The 27,710-nt window shown below is 35.3% G+C and overlaps 1 protein-coding gene across 2 annotated transcripts in view; it reads left to right on the top strand.

Moving 5' to 3' along the window:
- Positions 1-27,710, top strand: part of LOC108707469 (synaptonemal complex protein 1-like) — a 48,784-nt gene that overhangs the window by 11,873 nt on the left and 9,201 nt on the right. For both annotated transcript variants that reach the window (XM_041581889.1, XM_041581890.1), the window contains exons 8-23: positions 1,745-1,803; positions 2,386-2,455; positions 5,707-5,801; positions 7,487-7,671; positions 8,786-8,853; positions 10,934-10,995; positions 12,268-12,372; positions 13,663-13,767; positions 13,869-13,972; positions 15,937-16,054; positions 16,597-16,667; positions 21,281-21,362; positions 22,253-22,315; positions 23,682-23,744; positions 25,287-25,403; positions 26,404-26,514. In XM_041581889.1, coding sequence (XP_041437823.1) covers positions 1,745-1,803; positions 2,386-2,455; positions 5,707-5,801; positions 7,487-7,671; positions 8,786-8,853; positions 10,934-10,995; positions 12,268-12,372; positions 13,663-13,767; positions 13,869-13,972; positions 15,937-16,054; positions 16,597-16,667; positions 21,281-21,362; positions 22,253-22,315; positions 23,682-23,744; positions 25,287-25,403; positions 26,404-26,514 — 1,478 coding nt within the window. The remainder of the gene's footprint in view (positions 1-1,744; positions 1,804-2,385; positions 2,456-5,706; positions 5,802-7,486; positions 7,672-8,785; positions 8,854-10,933; positions 10,996-12,267; positions 12,373-13,662; positions 13,768-13,868; positions 13,973-15,936; positions 16,055-16,596; positions 16,668-21,280; positions 21,363-22,252; positions 22,316-23,681; positions 23,745-25,286; positions 25,404-26,403; positions 26,515-27,710) is intronic.

Below are 27,710 nucleotides of genomic sequence, written 5' to 3'. Positions count from 1 at the left end.
GTTTTTATATCTGCCTTGATTGCAAGTCGCTCACATCATAAGGAAAATCGGAATTTCAGAGTAAAGCCTTGAGTAGGAAAATATACACACACAGCTGGGGGGATATTGATCCACAGTTTGTCCTCTTATAAGCAAAATAGTCAGCACAACTTTGTTAAATCTTCTTACTTTGTATGGGTGCAGGTTCTCCAGTGACCACTTCCCACCAGCAAAGAGATTCAATATGAACAGCACCACAATGTCTTGTTATATTAAAAATGCCTTTATTGCACACTTATAGGGCATTACCACAACATTTCAGGCCTCACTTTTCAAGCCCTTGAAAAAGGGCCAAGTGAGGCCTGAAACATTGCAGTAATGCCCTATAAGTGTGCAATAAAGTCATTTTTTAATATAACAAGACATTGTGGTGCTGTTCATATCGAATCTCTGCCACAGTTTGTCCTCTACAATAAGATTCTGTTGCAGATCATTGTGTGAAATGATGTCCCCTTCTCTTTTAACTGCAATATGTTTATGTGTGTGTGTGTGTGTAGCGGAAAGTAGTACAATGCAGATACATACCTGTTATACAGGTGTAATATCATGAATACCCCTTCAAAAATTACAGCAGTAGACCTGACTGAATCCAGACTCCTTGACTATTTACAAACCACCCTAATTCATTGTATTATCAGTAACTTCCTGATTTATTGCCCATGAATACCTTTCAATGATCTAACAGTATATATGCTGTGCCTTTCTAGCTTTAAATTGTATTTAAATAGCCTATATCTCAGCAGATCCCATACAGTATATCCCATTACAAGAGAGGGCCCGTATAACCCAGTATTACAACGTTAGTCCAGATACCCACATAGACCTCATATATCCAAGTATTACAAGGTAGATTGAGTATAAATAATACTAATGTACAGCGTTTATCTTACCTATGCAGCTGACATGGCACAGGACATTCTGTTCATAAATCAGTTTTTTCAGTGTTCTATACAGACATGTCTGCACAATGTTCTGGCAAATGTTTGAAAATGGATCTAACTGCATGGATCAGATTTAAAATTTAAGGAAAACATTTCCTGGTGAGATGTGTTCAGCAGCCTCCCACCAAATCCTATAAATATACAGTATTCGACTTTATATGGTGGTATCTTTTTTACTAGTTGCTATGTGCACTGTACTGTGTACTCTGTTAGTAGGAATAAGCTGCACTGTGATTGAAACATTGTACCAACTACTGAATTCAGAGATTAGCTCTTTCCTACTGTCAGATAAGTACAGTAACCAATTAGTATGTAGGATACCGACACTGAAGCAGAAATGAAAAGATAAAAAAGATACAGAAGAGATTAGGCTGGAGGTCAAACTCAAAAAGGAGCTTCCCGTGTGAATCTACTATGTTGGCATGTTTGGGTAGAAACTACTGAATTACAGTATGTAGTAGGGTATGCATACATTTAACATAACTTCTCCAAAAATAACTTCTCTATAAAATATTCCATAGAAAATATGCATTTGCTCCCTTTATTTATATCTGTAGCACCAAGTCAAATCAACTGGACTTGCGGTGCCAAAAACAAACAAAAAAGAAAAAACACAAGTCCACTTTATTTGACTTATTTCTATAGATATACCATGATCTGGATGGATCTGGATGGATCTGAATGGATCTGGATATAAATGTTTATTTATATGTTTATACATATTTTATTTATATGTTTGTTATGCTCTTGTTTGCTACCACCAGATGAGAGTGAAAGAGATACTACCATGGAGTTATATGGGGATCTAAGCAATATCATAGAGGCAAGTAACATATTATGAAGTTGCATTATTAGATATTGAATTTACATTGCATTACATACCGTAACTGTCATTCTTATTTAACTGATTAAGTGCTGAGGTTGATTTCTTTTTTTATTGGATGTAATTAGCAAGAATTGACTATTTTTGAAGTGTAAAGGTTTTAGGCATCAAGCTTTTTATTTTTGGCAAAAAGACTCCCCTTTTTTTAAACCTGTACTGGGATAAAGACAAAAGAAATTGATTGCAGAAAAAGACAAACCCTTTTTTAAACCTGTACTGGGATAAAGACAAAAGAAATTGATTGCAGAAAACATGAATACTTTCAGGGACTGACTCACATTTTCTGGCATTGATTTGGCCACTTACAATCCTCAATTGATCATAAAATACATTTTTGGTATAAGTGCTGATATTTGATCCAATATTTCTTTTGGGTGATGTTAATTATAATAAAGCTATAAATAAATATTCCTGTAAAAGTAATCCTTAAAAAAGATCAGTAGCTATATGTAGTTGCATCTTTTCTTAATTAATATTGTATTAATTGTAGGTGTTCTATTAATGAATTTTCTTTCATTTTAGCGAATGATAACTGCTTTTGAAGAACTTCGTTTACAAGCTGAGAAGTCAAGAAATGATTTTTATATTCAAAGTAAGAATAAGATAAATGTTTTGTATCCATGCAAGAATTATATAATATCCCATACTGGGCCAGAGAGAAAAGTCTTTATCACATGAAAGTCATGAAAGTGACTCAATTTGAGATGCAATACAAATAAGAAAAACGTATCTCAATGTTTATCACTTGAAAACTCTATTAAAGTCTACAGGAATTAGGACAGAATTAGGAGTGAATTAGGAGGAAAATGTTTTTTCCTCTAATTGAATCGCGTCCATGACTTTTCATGTGATAAACCGTGAGATAACTTTTTCTCATTAAATTGAATCTGGCCCATTGTATTGAGTGTAATTTCTCAAAATGCTCCAAATAATTTTAACAACCTATTCAAAATCTTTTTTTATCTCTTTCTTTGTGGGTTTCTTTTTCTTTTGTTTACTATGCTTCTAAAGTAAGCCATTTACACTTTTATGTTTAATTCTAAAGCTTTCTGCATATATAATTTCATATGCAAAGAATATATATACACAGAAGATGACATCTTTATGTGGTACAAATATCAACAATATTCAAAAAGTTAAAATACCTGCCAAGTTGGGGGGGGGAAGTCAGTGGGGTGATTAAACTAACAGCAGTGTGTGTAGCATGAACATGGCACAGTTATGGGTGTAGCTATATTAATGATCAGCAATACTACTACTTTTAAGTCAAGATTAAAAGAATCTTCTTGCAGTAACTGCCAAGCCAATGTCAAACTGCTAAACTCCTACCATCCATTCAGAGCCAAGGATTGTTGTATTTGTTATTTAAAAAAATGTTCTGCAGTTGACCAAATGTCTTTTGTGAACTGCAGGTGAATTAATTACTACTTGTATTGCAAAAAAGTATATTAAATAGTACAAAAAAGGTACATTGCCATTCATGTGCACATTTACAGCAATGTTTTTCAATGTGTTTCAAGCTATTTAAACAATGGTTTCAAAATAGCAAGAATATTACTAGGTTTTTAGAGTCTATCAGAAGTGACATAGCATACTATTTCCAATGCTCAGTACTGGGTTTTTTCCACGTGTACTGGATTAGGCAAACAAATATATGTGTCATCATATAAACATATATAAGTGCACATTACTGAAACAGATACAGAATATAATGTTTGTTCAAACCATGTGGAATAAGCAAATTGAATTTATTAATCCACCAGATCTCCCTCAGCTTTCATTTTAATTTAAGATCCTCGTCCCACTTTAATGAGGGATCCATCTTCAATACCATGAATCGTAGCTGTTCAGCCATATGACCTTGTTCCTTTAAGTGTCTGGAAAGTAGTAATATTGTATTTCCCAAGTTTATTGTTGACCTATATTGGGAGATAGGTGACTTGACCCTTTGAACAGTCTCCCCCAAATATATTTTCCTACAGGGGCATAGAGTTGGTATATATATATATATATATATATATATATATATATATATATATATATATATATATATATATATATATACCAACACTGGGATAACCTGAAGCAGTGACTAGCTCCATGTTGTAACTCCCTCCCTTTCCAGCTACAGTCAGGTGATCCCAGAAGTAGCCAATAAAAGGGCAACCTGGAGTTTTAACCATGAATGCAAGCAAGTTGCAGGTGAAACTTAGTTTCTGTGTAAAATGCATAATGAAGCAATAGAATTCTTAACGAATCAGGTTATAGTGAGTGTAGGACTGGCCAGACCAGGGATGACTTTGACATACTTGGCCATCTTAAAGATATGGCAATATATGGACAAATAATCCCTGTTTAAAGGGGAGGACATTTTTTAAGAAGCTTAATGTACAAAATGTCTCAATGTCCTTAATATATTGATAATGTGGAGGGCCTTTTGTCTTTGTCTGTATGAATTTGTGGTCACAGCATCATTGCACCCCACTGAATGTTTTAAAATGTAGTGTTGAGCACAACTTTCCCCTTTTCCCAGGAAAAGTAAACCTATGTATTAGCATATCTCTAAAATATAAGGTGGGGAGAAACAATATTCACTGTTTGCACATGAAACATTAATTAAAGAGTTGACTAGGGCTTTTTTGGCGGGGTTTTATTACAACATAGAGCCAGTTCCTATTAAAGGGGTGGTTTACCTTTACGTTAACTTTAGTATGTCTTAGAATGGTATATTCTAAGCAACTTTTAATTGGTCTTTATTATTTCATTGTTTTTTTATATTTTTTTCCATTATTTGCGAAATCGCGGGAATTTGCAACGAATTTTCCCCTGGCGAAGTCCAAGGAACTTTTTTCATGCTTGTGCTGCTCTCCAACATTATTGTATGTATTCAATGTGGCTCATGAGTAAAAAAGGTTGGGGACCCCTGCTCTACATCATTCTAAAAGTTATATCAAAGGTGAACAACCTCTTTAAGTACTGTCTTTTTGTCAGTATGTCATGTTTTTTCAATGCAATTTTCAGTTGTTTTATAAACTAGTGTTGAGACACAAAAATTTTGAAACTAAACTAGGGTATGTGCTGGTGTAAGCATTATCTGATTATGAGCTTTGAAATTGACTTTAAAACTATCTCATAGTAAAATTGGAATCAAGGTGGTTGTGAAATGGTAAACAACCTTACAGCCAAAGTACAAACTTCAGAGCATTATCCCTAACAGATATGTGAACGCAAATGTTTTCCACTGAATTAGTGCATGTTCTCCAGGCTATAAATAGGTAATCATGCACAGGTTTGCCATAAGGCATAGCAAGGCCCCAGAAGGCCAAATGATCCAAGCAATCACACCCTGATCTTTACAATACATGTCCTTTGGTAAGAAGCTGGCAAACAGGGCCATCATAAGAAATCTTAGGGCTCCATACTACTTAGTTCATAGGGCCTACCAGGGGTTTAGGCAGGCAAAAGGAGTCTGAAAGCCCCATCCTAGTTTTGGGCAAAGAAGGATCCCTTTTGACAAGTTCTCTTGTACTTAGTCTTTCATAACTTGTGTCTCTCGCACGTATAATGGATAGGATCTGCTCCTGGAGGTACAGTACCAGGAATAAGACTGGTCAGTCTTGAGGTCTGCAAGGAGATGAATTTTATAATTCTTTTCAAAGACATCAAAAAAATCTCTGTAGCATTCAGAGAGTTCAGAGATAGAAGCACCAGAGAAGGCAGAAACTGGAATCACTAGAGTTGAATACATGAGAGCTGATTCAGCAGTCCTATGACTAAAACCAGCTTTTGTTTAGCATTTTTTTTAAACATGAGTTTTCAACTAATTCTTTTTTTTTTGCCGAGGAAATTATCAAATGGAACTTGAAAAATCAAACAGTAAAGCACAGAAGTTACATGAACTCCTGGAAGAGGCTAAAGAGTCCTTGAAGAATTTCCAGGTGATGTGTTCCCTTTTGCTTGATCATAGCATAGGTTTCATCTTAATATTGTTTGAACATTATATAATTACAATAATATAAATGTTTACCCCCAAATGTAATAAAACTAACTGTGTTTGCAGTAACCAATTTAGTATTGTTTACTGCTGATTGGTTGCTATGGATTATGACTTCTAGGCAAACTTGATGTCTTTTTTTTTACATAACCCCATTAATGTTTAGTGCACCACTGTGATTGGCTTAAAAAAGAATTATAGTAACAGGCATATGCTAACAGATATTTAAATAATAAAAAAAAGTCAATAGCACAATATAGAAAATATGTGGGTAACAAATCTGTTAACTAGGAAATCTGGCTGACTGCTGGGTATGCCTAACTCCATAAAGAAACAGGGGAAACTCTAGTAATGCCTTTTCGGGGGCCCCAGAACTTTTTTTCTATGCAACTAACAGAAAACTTGTCCACTACAGATGTAGATAAGTGTAAACAAGGTACAAACAAGGGTAAAGCAAAAACTGTAGTCAAAAACAGGTTAAAGGTCAGAGCTGACACAATGTATTGAGGTTTGGGAAACAGGCAGGTAAAAAAAACAGAAGTAACACACACTAGAACAGGCTTGAGGAGGAGTAGCGTGGAATAATGTGGCAGCGCTACATCATCATGTCAAGACATGCCACAATTTGATCATGCACCATACCCCATGGGATAAATACTCAAAAGCAACTAAGGACCACAATGCCAAAAGGTAGGAAATGGTGCCAGTCTCAAGGTGCATTTTATAATACAGTGTTCCCTTCTGGAGTATCTAATGGGGATTTCCAGGGCTTACCAGGAAATCTTTTGTCTAAATACTTAACCAGACATGAGTATAAATAGAATTCACCCAAGACCTCTACTGAGGACCAAACTCCTTCCGACGAAAATTTATTGGATTTCTACATTGAATGTATATCAAATTCCTGATTGCCGCATGAGGATTAAGGTGACCATAGACGTAGAGATCAGCTTGTCTGGAGATGTCACCAAACGAGCAAATCTCTCCCCGATATGCCCACATTGAAGTTGGCAATATGGGGCTCAACGATATCGCCATATAGGGCCCAACGATCGGATCATATTGCATCCGATTAGGGCGTGGGACCGCATAAACACACAGATGCAGCCATGATCCGACTTGATTTTTAACTTGCCCGATCGCGATCTGGCTGACTTTCGGGCAGATATGGCCCCACACACGGGCCAATAAGCTACCGACACTTTTATCGGCCTGTGTATGGGGGCCTTTAGAATAAAAGGTATTCCTGATAAGAGGTGTTTCACTTGACTCTTCCCTGCTACTGTCTCTTGACAAGTGCTAACACCAGTTTATGTAAAATGATTTTACATTCAAGTTGCCTTCAGGAGCCTTGGTGCCTTGTTTTCACGTCTGCTAAAAATATGTAGCTTAAAGCACTTAAAGTAGTCTCATGTTCCAAATGAAAAGCATTAAAACAGAACAATGAAGTTAAGCAGTATGTAAAAATACCAGTAAACTCAGTGCACATAGTTTATAAAATAAACAGATGAGGCCCATGGGTAGCATCTGTACATCCTTTAGAAGGACTAGGAAGGAATAAAGAACTATTAATATGTTGAATTTTTTTCCTGGCTGCTTTAATATGAACACATAATTGTTTACTTTTAGGATGTCCAGACAACAACGCAAAATGAATTGCAGAATGCGCAATATTTAATCATCTGTACAAACAAGGAAAAAGAGTCAAAGTTACAGGAACTAGAAGCAGTTAAAGTACAGCATGCCCTGCAATTTGCAGATCTTCAGTGTCATATTAACATGTTAAAAGAAACCCTTCAAACAGAGCAAACAAGGTAATATAATTGTATTTTTACTACTAGTTAATTTACATTTTCCAATTTTACTGACCCTTTCAAACATTACAACTGCCGGTTTTGAATCTGAAATAATGTTAGATAATATTTACACTTTTTAAACTATAATAAAATATGTGATATACTATTGCTTGTTTTTAGGGAATATAAGAGAAATATATACATATATTTATTCAACTACTTTCACACCAGTGTTTATACGGCTGCAGTCTAGTGGCGTTTAAAGGAGAAGTCACAATCACTTGGGGGTGATTGTAATCACTTACCTGAAACCCAGGGCAGTTTTCTGCTAATAGGAGCACTGGCCTGCAAGCACTCATGGAGCAATCCTCTTCTTCCGCTTATTCTTTCTTCAAAATATTGGGGCCAGAGCATGCACAGCAGAGTAAAAAGTCAGTTTTTTTGTTAATGTTCGGCTTTTCACTCTACTGCTCATGTGCCCCCTCAAGAAGAAAGAAGCAGGAAGAGGATCATTCTTTGATGCTCACCAAAAAGGACCCTGAGCCAGGGCTTTGTGTAAAATATAAGTGATTGCAGTCACTGGCAAGTCCCTAACTTTTGGCACCTCTTCTCCTGCTGTCTAAGCGATGAACCCTACTGTTTCTATCCACAGTTTTTTGGTGGTAAGCTTAGAAAAAACAACAATTACTTTTTTTTTAAAAATAGGTTGTTACATTTTACTATTTACACAATACATACACATATATAAAGTATGACAGATGATTAAAATAAAGTATGGTGTCACATGAGAATAGGAGTGGTTGCTACATTGACATAGTGGTTTCTATGGGGAGATCTAAGTCTGCATTTTGGAAGGAGTCAGAAAAATGAAGGCACATCATTTAAAAACAATAAACAAATAAAGTCTAATTAAAAATTTGCTAAAAATTGGCCAACCTATATTATATTAAAAATTCAAACATGAACTTCTCCTTTATTATTTGAGCCACCTGGGTACATGGTGTTTTACGTCTGTGGGATATCAAATAAAAGTGAGGGAGGAGTTGTTGTTATTGATAAAAGATCCACAGTGCATATCTGCTTACATTTTAGCTTTCCTGCGGTGTGCTAAGTTTTTTTTATTGTTCCCCAGGTTCATAGAAAGAAAACATTCCTTACAAGATATTATGTTGGAGGGACAAGAAAACACCATGGTATTTGGTAAATATTAATTCAGTCTGTGATAATATTTGATATATTTCATTTTCAATCTCTCTAAAAGTGTGGTTGGCATTGACTGACATCTAGATGCAAATAAGAGGTTTGGAGATTCACACTTCAAGTTATTAACAAACTGTTGCGGGGGTCAGTATTCTTCTGTTAGTCAAACTTGAATTCAAATGTTAAAAAGAAATGTGCCCCATAGAGTAAACCAAGCCAATCGTGAATTTGGCAATCTAAAATGGTAAAATCTCAAATTTAAAAATTATCTGTCTACATCAAAATAAGTCATAATTAGTCAAAATAGCAATTTTTACAGTGGAAAATGGTAAAAACTTGAATTTAAATTTTAAGAAATGTACCCCTTAGAGCAGTGATCCCCAACCAGTAGCTCGCGAGCAACATGTTGCTCTCCAACCCCTTGGATGTTGCTCTCAGTGTCCTCAAAGCAGGTGCTTATTTTTAAATTTCTGGTTTGGAGGCAAGTTTTAATTGCATAAAAACTAAGTATAGTGCCAAGTAGAGTCTCCTGTAGGCTGCCAGTCCACATAGGGGCTACCAAATAGCCAATCATAGCCCTTATCTGGCACCCATGGGACTTTTACATGCTTGTGTTGCTCCCCAACTGTTTTTACATTTGAGTGTGGCTCACGGGTAAAAAAGGTTGGGGACCCCTGCCTTAGAGTAAACCAAGCCAATTGTGTAATTTGGCAATCTATTACCTAAATAATCTGTAGGGTTATCAAGTAAGAGGTGTCCAAATTCAATAACCCATAGCTAATAGGAGTTGCACAATTTACTGGTGAGAACTGTATCATCATCTTCATCTTAATTCCCAGTCTTGTGGAAGTGGTAATATACAGCTTCTATCCCGCATTCACGAGCGCTGATCCAAGAAGGGGAAACTTGTGTAATATCAGCAAGGCTTTATTAAAGCACACATATACATTTTACAGAAGTGGGGTGCAAACAAACGCGTTTCGTGCCGTTATCTTGGCACTTCCTCAGAGTTGTGTATGTTGTGGAAGTGGTAACAAATAGATTTAGGATTCTGTGAGGTCTCTAGGAAGGTGTACTAAATAAATATATTGTATGTTGAATTGTCATATATGCTAAGTAGGTAGGAAGATACAATTTTTTTTTAGCCTATTGATGTCTTGCATGCATTTTTTTTTAATGTGACGCCCAAAGCAGCAATTGATGTAAAACTCTGCTTCCCTGCAAATGTAGTGTAGCAGTGAACAGGCTTTTCAGCTGCAGTTCAGCACTATGAACTATTTACTTTTGTTGCTATGCATATATTGTAATAGGTAATAGCTTAAAATATGAACAGAACAACAAATGACAATACTTCGTTTTGACAGATATTTGTGAAATTTGCCTAGTTTTGGGCATATTGATTTATGCCCATAGTTTTGCTTAGAAACTGTACAACAAAAATTTAAATCAATTTTTACTTTCTTTTTTCCAGTACCTTTTAAACTTTTAAACAGCTAGTTTCATACTTTTCTAGAAAAATCCCTGTATCACTTTAAAATCGTGCCATACTCTGTTCCGTTAGGCCATAAAAATGTTACAGATATTTGAAAAACTGCTGTATATTTTAAAACAGCCATATAGCAAACACTTGGGGGGTTATTTATCAAAGTCCGAATATATCTCAATATTTTCTGCTACAAACTCTGATCAAATCTGCTCGGGTTTTTTACACTTATTTATTATTACATTTTCCTGAAATTCCGCTTTGCAGGAAAAAATCTGATTTTCACGAATTTTTCAGACTTTTTCATCTGATTTTCACGATTTTTTCGTAATTTTCACCCGAAAACTCTGAAAACTTTGAGGTATTGCCCGAAACCCAGCGTACATCAAAAATTCATTGGGACTTCTTTCATTGACTTATATGTAACCTCGACAGGTCTGAGATGCTGGATTCTCAGATTCCAAAAAATTGTTGATTTTTTAAAAGTCAGATTTTATGAAAAAATGTTACATTCGGAGTTTAGTAAATAACCGTCTTGAAGTATGTGTAGCAGATGTGTGCACACACATGAAACTCATTTATGTTTTTCTTTCCTAGAAGAAAATGTCAAAACAAAAAGTGGTACTGAAAGAGAAATTGTAGAGCTCAATAACATGATGGTAAGTTGTGAAAGCAACCGGCCAAAATGTCTTTTGGCCAGTTAATAAAATTCCTGATGAAATGAAACAAATTATTACATAAATTATGGATTCAAATCTATAATCTAATGTTTGTATCACAATGTAAAAAGAGATATTTTTGCATAATTACTTTATACAACAGTTAGGGGCATATTTTTTATGCTATGTAAAATGAAATTCACCGAAAAAAATCAGTGAATGCCAGATTTGTGTCATTTTACATTGCTTCAGGTGGAATTCACTCTAAGAAAAAACACGAAAAAAAATGTACACTGATTTTTATATGGCAAAGCCCGGTGAATTATCCCACAGTTTTTTACACCACATAATAAATATGCCCCTTAATGTACACGGCACCCAAGCTCAGCAATTTTTTTTTTGTACCATTGTGACTCTTCTAAAGGTGTTTTCCCTTTTTCCACTGCCGTAACAGACAAATAAACTTTAAACTTAAAAAAGTTACTCTTTTCTCACAGGATTTAATTTTGTTTACTGTTGTATGTATAATGGCAGGCATTTATTTTGGGTACCAAGGGTACATAAAACACTGCACAATAATATAAAATATTTCATGTACAGAAATGTTATCTGAGTAGCAGTACTTATATATAAGTACTATATATCATTATCCTTGTAAAATTATATATATAGGGGCCCATTTACTAAGGGTCGAAGTGAATTTTCGAATTCAAAAACAACAAATTTCAAAGTAATTTTTGGGTACTTCAACCATCGAATAGGCCAAAATTCGATTCAAATTGAAAAAACGCGGACTTCGAAAATCGAAGTACTTCGACACTTCGCCACCTTAAACCTGCCAAATTGGTGTTTTGAGTAGTCAAAGTATTTTTTTGTAAAATCGTTTGAATCATTTAATTCGAACGATTTAATCGATCGATTGACCGATTTTTACTTCATTAGTCAAAGTATTTTTTAGATCAAAAACTGGTGTTTTTGATTGAAAAAATACTTCGACTATCAAAGCATCAAATTCGATGGTTGAATTTCGAAGTTTTTTAACTTCGAAATTCGACCCTTAGTAAATGTGCCCCATACTGTTCAAACTGAAAATGTCCAAAGCATTGTTATTGGTCCCAAGCCTGCCTATGAGCTCCACAAACTAAAAATATGGACATGAAATATGTGAAATAATTGGCCGACTACATAAAAAAGCTTTATAGCATTGATGCAGAAAATGTTAGTATGCCATGCAGTCTGTATTACTTAATAAGAATGCTAATTTATTTACAGGAACACATCAAAAGGCATACAGAAGAGGGTATCGATGTTAAGTCCCTGACTGAACAGTTAACTGATATTCAAAAACATCTTCAGACATTTTTTAAAAGTAGAGAGGTACCTAGGTCTATGTACATTTTAATTATATAGAATTGCCTCAAGTATAATATTGAAAATAATTTCAGGTGTAGGATCTGATATCTGTAATTTTCATCACAACACCTTGGGGGTTATTTACTAAAATCCAATTTTATCAAATATTTTAAATAAAAAAAGCTTCACCAAGCTCCCATCCACAATTTTGCCTTTTTTATCATTAAGATAACTCAAATTGACCCAAATCATACAATATTTTGGACTTTTTCCAGAATCACTACATTTTTGGGTTTTTTTTTTTACCAGAAACCCATAAATTTTTTGGGTTATTGGGCTAAACACAGGTTAAAAACTATATTAGTGAACTTGGGAGTAGAGTCTAGTAAACATTATGGTAGCATGCTGGAGTCCTCTAGTGACCAAACAGATGTACAACCATATATACTTAAATAATTTTCCAGAGCATGCTTGTAAGTAAAAAAGTTTAGTTTATTACTATGACACTGCCTATGACTAAGTGCTAGGTAAGCATGAAACGTGTTAAAATTTTCCTAGAATATACTTCTATACAAGATGCGATTTATATAGACTATCATATATCTGTCAGGCTGGGTACAGGGTTGCCTTGCATATTTTATATATTATTTATGATTTAAGTTAGTAACAGTACCATTTTCCATATCCATAAATACCTTTATGGAGTATGTATTAAAACCCAAATTTTTCTTATTATTATAAAAATAAAAATTCAACATAACTCCCAATCATGATTTGGCTCTTCCAATGTAAAAGGGACATCTGCCATTGACTTTTACAAGACTTTAACAGATTTTAGCTGAAGTATTTTTGGATTTGGATTTTTAGCAGCTTTGGAGCACCCAATCATCCCAATACTCTGATTAAATATGACTTTTTACCCAGAATATTTACCTCCAGGTTTCTTTTTCTTCACTTGGTCCTAATTTTACTTTTAACATGTATGTTTCTTCTTATGAGTACTTGACTGATTTATCAACTACTGGCCTTTCGTTGACTATTCCTTTTATCTGCCTGATCTGTCTTTCAGAACACAACTTTGCTTTGATATTATATTAGTTTTTGAAAGTGTCTTACTCCATTAATCAAGGGCTCATCATACGCTTACAATGGGCAAAGTTACTCTATTAAACTCAGTCAGCAGTTAGGTATGATTAGTCTTATGAAGAAAGAGTTATTAAAATATTTGGATGCAAAGTATAAATGCATACATTCAGTGCATAATTGCTGTCAATTGTTTCTGAAACTTTATTAACATGTCAATGTTACTTATAGGAGCAAATTCATCATCTCTTAGAGGAAAAAACTTGCCTAAAGAAACTGGTTGATGAATTGCAAGAAACTGAGAAAGAGCTTCAGAATTCTTTGCAGATGAGAGAGGTAAATGAAAAGCTATTTTGACTTCTAAAAATGTTTCATTTAACTCTAATGCCTTCTCCATGAATCAGTTCTATTTAAAGAAACTATACTTTTTTTAATAGAAAGAAGTTACTGATTTAAAAAAAGACATTAATACATTATCTGAAGATGGAGAATGTTGTTCCAAAAGGATTATAGAATTAGAGACAGTGATTGAGAAAAAAGAGTGAGTATGTTAAAAAAAACAACTACCATGGTGCAATTAGGAGCATAAATAAATCAACTGTACTAAATTGTTTTGTTCATTTCATGCATTTTTTTAGTTCATGTAACGCAAAGGCAAAAAAGACCCTGAGATGTAGAAAAATCTTAAACAAAAATAATAAGTAAATTATTTGACATTGCATGTATGTTAAACCTAGAAAGAATACACTTTTGTGTAATTTATTTGGAAGCATCTTGCATCATTGAAGTTTCTTAGACATGGCTTCAGTTTATATGACTTTACAGCACATTCCTCTTCTCAAATAAAAAGCCTTCCACTGATCAAATACTTCATCTGATGAGCTTGCTAATCTTCACTGCAACATATTATATAAATGTTTGCACTTTCTTGTACCTTTTGTTCTATGTTAAATGTATTTCTGTTTATTTAGTGTGTGAGTGGGATCTTTAGTCCAGACCAGTATCAGATATTAATAATATGGGGCCCATTCACTAAGTTTGAGTGAAGGAATAGAGGAAAAATAGTTCGAATTTCGAATGTTTTTTTTGGCTACTTCGACCATCGAAGTAGCTACTTCGACCTTCGACTACGACCTTCGTCTTCGAATCGAACGATTCAAACTAAAAAACGTTCGAATATTCGACCATTCGATAATCAAAGTACTGTCTCTTTAAAAATTTCTTCGACCCCCTAGTTCACCACCTAAAACCTACCGAGGCCAATGTTAGCCTATGGGGAAGATTATTCCTTTGATCGTTCGATTGAACGAATTGCACAAAATCCTTTGACTTCGATATTCGAAGTCGAAGGATTTTAATTCGGCAGTCGAATATCGAGGGTTAATTAACCCTCGATATTCGACCCTAAGTAAATGTACCCCTAAGGTTGGGGGATAATTCCCAATGTTTATGTTGTGCTAACACACTTTGAGGCATATTTATACTGTAGGTATCAAAAATAATTTACAAAGCACCTCTAATTTCAGACTGTGTAAAATCATGTGTATGTATAAATTTGTGTAATAATTGAATGTGAATGTGTAGTAATGAGTATTACTACACACTATGGTGAAAAACAAGGTGTTTGGTTGAAAAAAGATACTATGCAATGTGCCACTGTTTTAACACAAACTAAAACACGCACACTTCAGGGCAGATTTATCAAGGGTCTAAATGAAAATTTGAAGTAAAAAAAATCGAATTTTCAGCTATTTTTGTGTACTTCGACTAACAAATAGGCCAAAATTCATTTCAAATTTAAAAAAAAATTGACTATTCAAATATGGAAATTTATCATGTACTGTCTATTTAAAACTTTGACCATTTGTCATCTAAAACCTGCAGAATTGCTGTTTTAGCCTATGTGGGACATCCTAAAGCCTATTTGTAGTCATTCGGTGGACTTTGTATAATCTATGTTTTTTGGGGCAAATACTTTGTTTTGAATTCGATCGAATGTGCTAAAATGTCGATTTGAACGATTTGAATACATCCTATTCACCCAAACTTAAAAACTTTGATTTTTTAAAAAGATTTTGATTGGTCTTTTTTTATTCGAATTTCGAAGTTATGGGAGTTCAAAAAAATTCGACCCTTGATAAATCTGCCCCTTCATATTATGCATTCTAGTTACAACATTCAGTTCCCTTGCCTGCCCAGAACTCTCTCCTTGGTCCTCTCACAATAAGACCTGGCAGCACCAGAGTAGCTGAGGGCTTCTCCCGAAGCGAAAAGTGACGAAAGAGTGAGCTGCGACCGGGACTTTGGTGCTAGTTTTGGGTTTTAGATGGTGTATTTTCAGATTCAATCTATTTCCAACCCCAGGGTATAATAAATCTCCAAAAAATTCCAGTTTAAAAAAAAATAGAATTCCCGATTTTTAAGGCAAAACATTGCATTTTGGGTAACAAAAACATGCCTCTTGTGTCCAAAATTGCATCTGCTCATCCATTTTCTTTTTTATAGATTAAAATATACTGATATTCTAAAGGACTATGAAAGAATCGTATCAGAAAAAGAGAAAATTGTGAGTGACAATGATGTTATAGCCAGAGCATTACAAAATACTCAAAGAGACCTCCAGGTATGTCATATTTTATGATATTGGATTTTTTTTAGAAACTAGACTGGCAAAATTATATCTTTATTTACATTTAAATCAATGTTCCCTATAAGATTAGCACACTTGCAGTAAATTCGTTTATTATAAAACTTGTATGTCTTGCTTCTATTATACTTGAGCATCCCTAGATGCTACTACTGCATTCTTTCTCACTGCTCAGGTAAAAGTGAAGAGGACTGAGGATTAGCTTAATGTGCACTGCAATATTATTATACAATTATACTTCATTGTTTGTAAATATATATAGAAAATTTCTAGCAGGTAAAATGTTAAAAAAGGTGCCTTTTTTCAGATCTCCCTTACATTAAGTCAGATCGCCTAATACAGGACCTTTCTGCACATCACTAAAAAAGCCTGCTCCAATTAGAGTATGCACCACTGTCAACCACTTGATGTACATAATCCAGTTCTCTCAAATGAGATACCCAGTCTCACCTGAGAAAAGTAGCAGGCACAAATTTCAGAATATTTCTAACCTGTTTGCTGATTGCTTACAATTTCAGGCTAGTAAACAATATGAAGACCAAGCAAAAATGAAAAATGAAGACATGGAGCAAATTAATGTTCAATTAAGGCAAGTAAAATAGATTTACAGCTGTAGTTGTTTGTTGCCATTTATTCTTCCATAAAAGGTACCTTAAAACATTTTTTTTTATAGTTTGTTAAAATGTGATAATTGAAAGACTCATTGAAATTTGCCATGTTTTTTTTCCTAACAACTAAAATAACACCTAACTTGTAATTAGATTGTACATTTCCATAAATCAAATAGTTTGCAACTAACATTTTCAAAGTAAAATAAACTTATTAGTCATGATTGTATCTAAATGCATGTGCTGAGTATTCTGGGCTCTCTGCCCAAAGCCTCATCTAGCAGAAGTAGAAATACTGTAAATCTAGAGCAGCTGTACTTGCTGATCATTGAAGATGTTTCACTACTCATCCGATCATCTTCTTCAATTCAACTGACTGGTACAGGAAATATTCAGCATATACACTTTTCCAATAATCCAATCACAATGGTGCAAAGAGGTGACAAGTGAAACTCACAGAAGTTGTGAATGCTGTTTAGTTACTGTGACGAAATTACCATTGTGTCATGCAAATCAAAGAGGCAGGTGGTACTTGTGAGAGTTACATGAATGGAGGTGTGAAGCATCTTCAATGATTAATCAGCAAATCCAGTTACTCTAGATTTACTTCTACTAGATATCCCATGACCTGGATGAATGAAAACCTTCATAGACATTTTGAGAAACTTTGTATCTTTTTCTGGCCTAAGAGCTGGAGATCAAAGAGAAATGTGGGACATTAGTATTATTATTATTATTATTATTAACATTCGCAGCTCTGGGACATTTCAATAAGAATCCAGAACTGATGGCTTAGCTGTAAAAATCGGGACTGTCCCATGAAAATCTGCAGTTTGGAAGTATGATATACAAAGAATCCTGAAATTCATTACATACACTTTACTTAATATGCAGATTATCAAAACAGCAACATTTATTTAAAGGCCTCTGGGAAACAATACTCTTCCTCGGGTGTACAGTAGTGAGGAAGGGAGTTGTTCCCCTTATAATGTTGTACAGAAACCAACAATAAATGTTGCTGTTTTGATAATCTGCATATTAAGTAAAGTGTGTGCAGAGAGTTCCATGATTTTGTGTATATAGACTGAGCAAATAGAGGTTTGCTAGGCAGTACCAAGAGATTGAATGCAGTGGGTGTTGCCAACCATTCTTAAGGCCCCCATACACGGGCATGCTTATTAAGTTGGAAGCTTATTGCCCAATGTATGGGACCCTCTGACGGGCTTCCCTGATCAATACTGGCAGAAAGTCGGACAGATTTTGATTGGCTGAGCTTAAAAATACAGTCGGATTGAGGATCGAATTGGCTTCACCTTGTTATGAACCGATTGTTTAGCCCTAGAGCCCATGATCGGATCAGTCCGATATCGCCCACCTCAAAGTTGAGAAGAGATTCGCTCATTTGGCAATCTTGATATATGTATGGCAAGCTTTATAAACATTGTAGACAGGGACAACAGCTTGCTTGGTCAGGGATAGTTTAGTTCAAAACGAAAGAAAATGCCATAAGGAATTAGGTTGCTCTGGCTCTTATATTGTGACCTGAGTTAAGTAAGTTAGGGACCGCCATATGGGGTTTACCTTGACGTGGTATGGTGGCTTTTCAACTTTATGATCAAAACTTTGTAACTAAAAACCCCTGTTTTGTAAACATATGCATTTGCATTTATATTGAATTACTTATGAGACAGGGGCCCAGGGAAGTGCATTGTAAGTAGCACTTCCATTATACTTAAATATATTTTGTATTAGCCTTAAGAGTGCTTCCACCACCCCCCCTAGATTTTTGTTTGCTCTGGCTCTGCCAGAAAGTGCCTTAAAGAAGAAGTTTTTTTTTCTATATCTATAAATTTAGTCCCTGCTGCCAGTCTGCTCTGGTTCCTGTGTTATCAGCAGCTTGTTTCCCATTCTTCCTGGTGCAGAGTGAAGCCCCGCCCATTAATTTACTGAGCAGTCCTTAGCGCTCTGACTAGTCGTCGACTAGACATCATTTGCATGCTGTGACATAGCAGGGAGGAAGGGCCAGTGTGTGGGGATGGGCGAATTTTTTCGCCTTATTTCGCCGTAAAAATGACGCCCATAAACTTGTATGGCGTTGTGCGTCAAAAAAAAAAAAGACGCACGTCAAAAAAAATCTTTGCCGAGCGACAGTTTTTTTTTTTTTGACGCCCATAGACATTAATGGGCATCGGCGACATTTTCGCCGGCGGCAAATTTTTGGCGAAACGAAACAGGTCAAATTCTCCCATCCCTACTAATGTGCACTCCCTGCTCGTTCTGGTTCATTCCAGATCACAGCAGCACTGTGAGGAAGAGCTGGAAGACTTCTCTGATACTGCTAATGCACTGTAGCTAAGCTAACAGCCCTTTCTGAATTTATAATACATTTTATAATGCTTAGGATTGTTATGCCTGATCTTCCCTCTTGTTATGTAAAGACTAAAGTTTATTTTTTGTTCAACTGTTTACTGAGTTTGATTAACTCATTAAGGTGTCCCTTTGTTTTAAATATAACAGGCATTATACCAGCCAAGTACTAGAGTATGGTTATTAATATGAATAAAAATGTGTTCTTTTAAAATAAATGTACAAACCCTATTTGGCAGTGCAGTCAGTTATAGTTCAACACCAAGTGTTTGCAAACATTTAATAATTGAGTTCAGCAAAAAAAAGATAATTCGGATTTATCTATTTTTCTGCAATTAAGTCATTTATTTTAGCCATTTATTAAGACAAAAGTAAATATATTAAGTAAGTATATTTTTGTTATTTCATGCACTAAACAGAACAAAATTTGAAAATGAACCAAAGCCACGTTCTACTTCCTGATCCCAAAGAACAAAGTCAAACAGCAGTCCAATGAGAAGTCCTCTCTATGATAACCTCTTCTATCCCCCAGCTAAAGTCTGTTTTCTTTCTAGATTAAGAGCAGCTCATTATTCAAAAGCTTCACATTAGGCTGCTGATTTGTTTGACTTTGCTCAACAAGAATGTGTCTTTAGTTTCATTTTCACATTTTGCCCTGTCTAGATTAATTAATAACAAACACTATAAATAATTCCTAAGTAACACAATAGGCAAAAGCTATGTTAAAGCAGAAAGAATACTCTTTTCTAGTTGGTGGTGCCAAAAGTTAGGCACCCCCAAGTGACTACTTTTACTTACCTGACACCCCGGGCCGGTGCTCCTATCAGCAGAAAACCGCACACACCCAGGGTTATTCCAGCGAGCACCACGGAGTGATCCTCTTTCTGCTTCTTCAGTAGTAGAAACTAAATTGAGAGATTTATAAGGACAGATAATAAGGGGCAAATGTATCAAGGGTCGAATATCGAGTGTTAATTAACCCTCGATATTCGACTGGGGAATTAAAATCCTTCGACTTCCAATATTGAAGTCGAAGGATTTTGCGCAATTCGTTTGATCGAACGATCGAAGGAATAATCGTTCGATCGAACAATTAAATCCTTCGAGTCGATTGTTTTGAAGGATTTTAATCCATCAATAGAAGGATTATCCTTCGACCAAAAAAAGATAGCCAAGCCTATGGGGAACATTGACTTCGGTAGCTGCTCCAGCAGAATTCTGCACTGAAATCCATTTCTCAAAAGAGCAAACAGATTTTTTTATATTCAATTTTGAAATCTGACATGGGGCTAGACATATTGTCAATTTCCCAGCTGCCCCAAGTCATGTGACTTGTGCTCTGATAAACTTCAATCACGCTTTACTGCTGTACTGCAAGTTGGAGTGATATCACCCCCTCCCCTTTCCCCCCCCCCCGGCAGCCAAACAAAAGAACAATGGGAAGGTAACCAGATAGCAGCACCCTAACACAAGATAACAGCTGCCTGGTAGATCTAAGAACAGCACTCAATAGTAAAAACCCATGTCCCACTGAGACACATTCAGTTACATTGAGAAGGAAAAACAGCAGCCTACCAGAAAGCATTTCTCTCCTAAAGTGCAGGCACAAGTCACATGACCAGGGGCAGCTCGGAAATTGACAAAATGTCTAGCCCCATGTCAGATTTCAAAATTGAATATAAAAAATCTGTTTGCTCTTTTGAGAAATGGATTTCAGTGCAGAATTCTGCTGGAGTAGCACTATTAACTGATGCGTTTTGAAAAAAAACATGTTTTCCGATGACAGGATCCCTTTAAGCATGTTGGCCATTTTGAATGATACTTTTTAATTGGTCTCCATTATTTATTTTTATAGATTTTAACTATTTGCCTTTTCTTCTGACTCTTTCCAGCTTTCAAATGGGGGTCACCAACCCCATCTAAAAATAAATGCTCTGCAATGCTACAAATGTATTGTTATTGCTGCTTTCTACTACTTATCTTTCTATTCAGGGACTCACCTATTCATATTCCCGAAGTTGGACCCTAGCAACCAGATTTCTGAAACTATAAATTGGAGAACTGATGGATAAAAAGCTAAATAACTCAAAAACCACAAATAATAAAAAAATTAAAACCAATTGCAAATTGTCTTGGAATATCACTCTCTACATCATTGTAAAAGTTAATTTAAAGGTGAACAACCTCTTTGATCCAGTAGAATAACTGTTTTTGATCTTACTCTCAGGAAGGAAATACAGTTATTAAATGAACAACTGGAACAAAAAAGTGAAGAGCTTAAAAATGAAATCAATATTTGCAGTGAGAAGGTAACTGTATGGAAAAAATTACTTACCATTTCTCATTCTTCATATGGATTTTATAATATTTTTATCAGCTATTTCATATTGTTTTATATAGTGAGTGCTTTGATACTGTGACCATTAGGTCTCTACCAGTATATATATAACAGTAAATCCACTGTCATATACATAGTATTGCATTTTTGGCACAAAATTATCCCTGAAATCCACCGTATGTGAGGCCTAACTGTCATTTCTTACCATTGTGTCAGCCCGGGTCTAGGCACATGACGGATTTTGGCAACCAAGACCTACCAGGTGCTTGCACCAGGGCTGATGCAATTGTTTTGTGTACAAGGAGGGAAGGGGCTGATTCTCATCGTACATAAATATGATTACCAGGGCTCGTTTTCCTCTTCTATTCACATGTTCTTTAACTTTAGTTAAAAAATCCCATAAACTCATTTCCAGAGTTCTACAGGACTCTATCCACATCATGCATGTTACATCGTTGCATGCAACGTCAAACAAATCAGCAGTCCACTGAGAATTCCTCTGTATAAATAAACACCTCCCCTAAAACCTCCCCTATTGCTTGTTATCTTTTTAGATCAGCTAACTTTGCTTATTGGGATCAGGAAGCAGAGTGTTACTTCAAAATTCATAGATATTAGTTTCCTTGAACTAACTGTGGTTTGTGTTATAATGTTAATTATTATCACCAGGGCATTGTAGTTCTTCATAAAAGCTGCAATATTGTATTGTGTGTTTTTGCAGACATCTACATTATTGCATCTAATTTGGATAGGGATGTGAGGCCTGGTTGGTGAAAAAAGTTTCATAATCCCTGATAAAGGACACCACACTTTAACTTATTATATCATATCATCCTGCTTAATTGTATATTTCCATTTTAGATAACTGCTTTAAAGAAAGAAGCTGAAAGTAGAGACAAGACATTTGAGGATTTGGTGATAGAAGTATATATTACTTTTTATTAGTCATGCTCTCTCTCTCTCTCTCTCTCTCTCTCTCTCTCTCTCTCTCTCTCTCTGTCTTAATTTTTTATTACAAAAACAGCAGTACACAACAAGCAGTTTGAAAACTACTGTGTTTTCAATTTGTTTTTACCTTTTTATTCAAATTATTATTATTATTTTGTATTTTTAAAGAGCCAACATATTCAGCAACACTGTACAATTAACAATGAGCATGCAGAATTACATACATAGCAACCAATTTAAGCTCCAATTTTTTTTTAAATATTGCCATCACAAATTTAAATAACTTTTTCTGCCTCTGATGTCAATGTATATATTATATAACATATCTTTATTTACAGTTATAATGCTGATGCTTTTAAAGGGTTTCTAGTTGCAACCATTCGCTACACACATGTGACTGTTATATTTGCATCTTCGAGCATGATATAATTAATGGTGCCAGTGGACATGATAATGGATAAGAAAAAAAAATTCTGATCTTCCTATAAAGGTGGCAGTCTAGTGGTTTTGTTGGCTATAATCCCAAATGTCATCAGCAGAGGAGTCTCTGCACCACAGTTGCTGGGGATCCAGGAGTATAGGGAGACAAAAAATAATATTCAAAGTCTTCTATGCACTGGGCAATAGCTGGTTTAAATATAAGTACATTTAAAATATTTATCAGTGCTTTAATAAATGGTGTTTCCAGAGTGCATCTTCAGATTAGTAGTAATCTTCATCAACATATTCATGATACATTTAACTTTTATGCATTGTCCCTTTAAAACACTATGCAGTACATCTTATTTTATAGTTTTGGTCACCCTTTTTTCTTTAGCTCTGGGAAACCTGATTGGTGAATAGCTGCAGTAGGTGACTGCAAGGAAAATCATTGTTACCATTTCTGTTGACAGGTCCTCCACTCTTTTTGAGTACTAGCTTGCTTAAGTAAATAGTCTTGGATTAAGAGGGACTGACCTTTGTTGGAAATCTGGCAACTGTCATAAAGGGATGAAATTAATCCACTGTTGAATTCTACATTAGGAAATTAGGATTAGATCTTGCACTTTAGCAGCAATTTGCTATTTTTGAATTGTGATACTTTTTAAAAACGTTCTTGCCTTACTAAATCTTCTACTTAATGTGTTACCTCTACTTAATGTTTTACCTCACTCATTACCTTCTATATTTTTAATGCTTTCATGTCCCTTGCTTATTGACTTTGTAAAAAAGCATAAATTAACTTTGTCAAGCAATTTAATTGATACATAGACACTGTACAGGAACAGATACACAGTTATGTTTATTTTGTGGTTACACTTAAAATTTTAGACATAACATTTTTTTTAAATTATTTTTTAAGAATAAATCTATGAAAAAGAAATTTATGAGAGAAAGCAAGATAAATAAAGCTCTCAAGACAGAGGTTAGTAAAATTGAACATTCTGCAAATATCACTAGTGTTAAGTAGTTTATTGTTTGTTTTTCCTGGTTTTTAAAGGTGTAAAAACTGACTGGTACTCTGTGAATGGTTCTAAATGGTTTTTGTTCAGCAATAACTCTAATAGATCATAAGCTTTTCAGGGCAGGGTTCTCCATATTACTAGAACTCACAGTATATATTTATTTTCACTTATTATTTATAATATTATGGGGCACATTTACTAAGAGTCGAAGTGAATTCGAAGTAAATTTTTCGAATTCAAAAACTTTGGGTACTTCAACCATCAAATAGGCCATATTCGACTTCAACTTTGCCCATATTCGATGGAAAAAAAACTTTGACTTCAAATTTCGAACTATTGCAATTCGATGGTCGAATTATGTTTTTTTCACTTCGAAATTCGACCCTTGATAAATCTGCCCATATATATATATATATATATATATATATATATATATATATATATATATATATATACTGTATATATATATCCCTGTATTTATTGTATTTATGCCTTCTAAAGCACGTCATGCATTTGTGGGTCTAAATACATAAAATACAAATACAATGGCCACCGTGAATGGACAGCTTCTCAGGTCGGCTACCACCTGAGCCAGCACACAAATCTAGGGTTAATCATATACATGGGGATATGCAATAGACAGCCAGATGGGATACAAGATAATGTGGATCAAAGTGGCTGAATATAAATTAGGGATAAATTAATGGAGTATGAAAAAAAAGGAATTCCATATGAGTAGTTAAGGTGACCATACACAGAGAGATCCGCTCGTTTGGCGATGTTGCCAAACAAGCAGATCTCTCCCCAATATGCCCACGTTGAGGTGGGGGATATGGGGCTGATCCGATTGTGGGCTCTAGGGCCGAATGATCAGATCATATTGCAGGAGTATGGGAGATCGGTTTGCGGGACTGCATCAACGAACAGATATGGTCCGCGATCCGACGGGATTTTTAGCCCTGCCCGATTGACATCTGGTCGACTTTCGGCCAGATATTGATTGGGGAACCCGTTGGAGGGCCCCATACACAGGCCAATAAGTTGCCAACTCGGGCTGTTGGCAGATTTTATCGGGCCCCATGTATGGCCAGCTTTAGTCTAGTCTCCCAACAACTGTTTGTGTTTCTGACTTGGTGCAGGCAGTTCTTAATCCACATAAAATCCAAGGCCCAGGTTCAGTCCTTTCTCCAGAGAAGGCTTTATTGCAGCATATTTTGCAGGTGAAGGGCTTTTTGGCTCTTTTTAGCCCTTCTCACCCTTACCAGCCTAGGTTCTTTGCTATGCTGAGCATCACAAATGCATAGTCCTGACTTAGAATATTTTCAGTGCAGTTGTGCTAATATGTGCAAACTACATTTTTTTATTGTGGGTAAAGTTTGCACACTGAATTTGCTATCATAATTGACCGATATATCTACTTATATTCAATGTTTTGTTAACTCCACGATATAAAATGAACTAGATAAAGAAATTAAATTTGAACTCTGTTTTTTAATGACTAGGTGAAGGAGTTACTCAAGCAGCTTAATGAAACACAAATGCATAATGAAGAAATTATTTCCAGTAAGCAAAATGAAATTGAAGATGCAAATCAAAGACAACAAAGTCTTTCTAATGAGGTATTAACTGTAAAAATTCAATAGAACATACGGTTTTTAACATTTTGGGACTCAAGACCCAAGAATTCAAGATTTACAAAAGTGTAAAAATCACAAAGAACTCTAAAACAAAACTTTGGCAAGTCCTATAGAAGTCAATAAGTGCTGTGCTGTCCTATTGGACATTTTTTAGCCATTCAGAGGTTTTCAGATTTGTTTTGCTAGTAATTGTCCAAAGACAATTGTCCAAAGCGCATTGTTCGGCGATTTTGTTCTCATTCGTACTTTTTATATTTAGATCTTTTCACAAACTAAATTTTTAGAGAAATAGAGTTGAATCATAGTTTTAAACTTTAAAACCACTAAAGTTCAGTGTTGAAAAATGGGCCTCCTTGTGTGACAATATTTATTAATTACATAAAGGTGCAGTATCTATTATCAAGAAACCCTTTATCAAAAAGCTCCAAACTACATAAATACCTATAGTGTTCTATTAATCCAACAGTTGTCAATTTTGACTGACTTGCTTTTCTCTGTAATGGAAACACAGTACCATGTATTTGAGAAACTATGCTAGCATAGTATGGAACATGCATATTATGGAAATATCCCTTATCCTGGTCAAAAGCTTGAAGATCTTGTTAATGTATATTTAATGTGTTATACACTGATTTACTTTAAATATTTTTCTCATCACATCAATGTTATAAATAAAACTGGGACTCAAAATAGGCCCTGGCATTTCAAATACACATTTTTACATAATTGGTAGCGACAATAGTTTTCTTGTTTTCTTGTTGACCCTTATTCAGGTTGATATCCCTCTTGATCCAGTATAACCTTACATATAAAACAATGTTTTCTAATGTCATCTTTTGAATGAGTAACAGGTAGGAGTGGATGAGTAGAAAAGTACAGGCTTTTTAAAGCAGGACACTTATTCCTGACTGTGCCATAGTAGACCAGTCATTCAGATGTCTTTCTCTTTCAAAACATTTAACATGTTGCTTCTTTTTTTTAGATTGCTAACTTAAAGATAGCAGCTGAAGAGTCAATGAAATCACAAAAAGAAACTGATATCCGTTGTCAGCACAAGATTGCTGAAATAGTGGCATTGATGGAAAAACACAAGGTGCTGTATGTTTTTATTTAAGTTGAAGCTTGTGCTACTAAGAGGCTGATTTATTAATATTCACAATTCTTTTTTTTCACGAATTCAATACACAGCACTATTTTACAATTGGGGTTCCAAAAGCTAGGCACCCCCAAGTGACTACTTTTACTTACCTTACACTTATCTTCTTGCGTGCACCAAAGAGCGATCCTCTTCCTGCATCAGTTTTTAAATTTCCCGGAGGTAAGTAAAATTAGTCATTTGGGGGTGCCTAACTTTTGGCACCCCCAAGTATAAAATGGTATTCCTTCTCCTTTAAGGCATATTAAGTCTTCTTTACTTATGTGACTGCTAGCACAAAGAACAAACGTGCGCAAATGTAATTCATCCAAATTCTATTCACAAAAGTACTTGCATCAATGTACATTCTCTTGCTGAATAAGATACAAGATGAAAAGTCCATGGTGCATAAATGCAGCGGAGCACCTGTAATTAACAATTAACAGCCACTGTATCTAATCAAAATGGCAAGTATACCCACAGGCACGACAAAGGGGCAAATTCACTAAGATTCGAAGTTGCGCCAGGCGCAACTTCGCCGCACTTCGCTGCACCTCGCCAGGCGTAGTTTCGCCAGTGCTCCGCAAATTCACTAAAATCCGAATTTGCGCACAGGGGTAGCGTAAGTTTGCGAAGTTGCGCTAGCGTTGATTCGCCAAGCGAAGCGAAGTTTCGCTAGCGATGGTTCATTTGCATACGGCGTCAAATTCAAATTTCAATGGAGGAATCAGCACTACAAATGCCTAGAAAACCTTCAAAACATCAAATAAAAATTTTATTTTGCCCTACACATGTGCCCACTGTATAGGTAAGTTGCCATGAGTCAGGAAATGTAAGGGTGCGAAGTAACACTAGCGAATCTACGCCAGCGTTCATTAGTGAATTTGCGAAGTAACGAAAATGCCCAACGCTAGCGAATTTACGCTAGCGTTCGGCGCTTCGGCGCTTAGTGAATTTGCCCCAAAGAGTATTGTATGAGCAGCAGCTGAAGTAAGGAAAGTTAATTTGTAGAGAACTGTTAGTGATTCTCTTAATGGCTGCAGACATGCTCCACCCAAAAGTTGAGTAGACATAAGGTGGGACATTCACTAAGATTCGTAGTTGCGCCAGGCGTAACTTTGCCGCACTTCATAAGGCGTAGTTTCGCCAGCACT

The sequence above is a fragment of the Xenopus laevis genome, chromosome 2L, assembly GCF_017654675.1.
Source record: "Xenopus laevis strain J_2021 chromosome 2L, Xenopus_laevis_v10.1, whole genome shotgun sequence".
NCBI classification, from domain to species: Eukaryota; Metazoa; Chordata; class Amphibia; order Anura; family Pipidae; genus Xenopus; species Xenopus laevis.
Note: the sequence above shows the minus strand (reverse complement) of the source record. Positions and strands in the feature narration are given on the sequence as shown.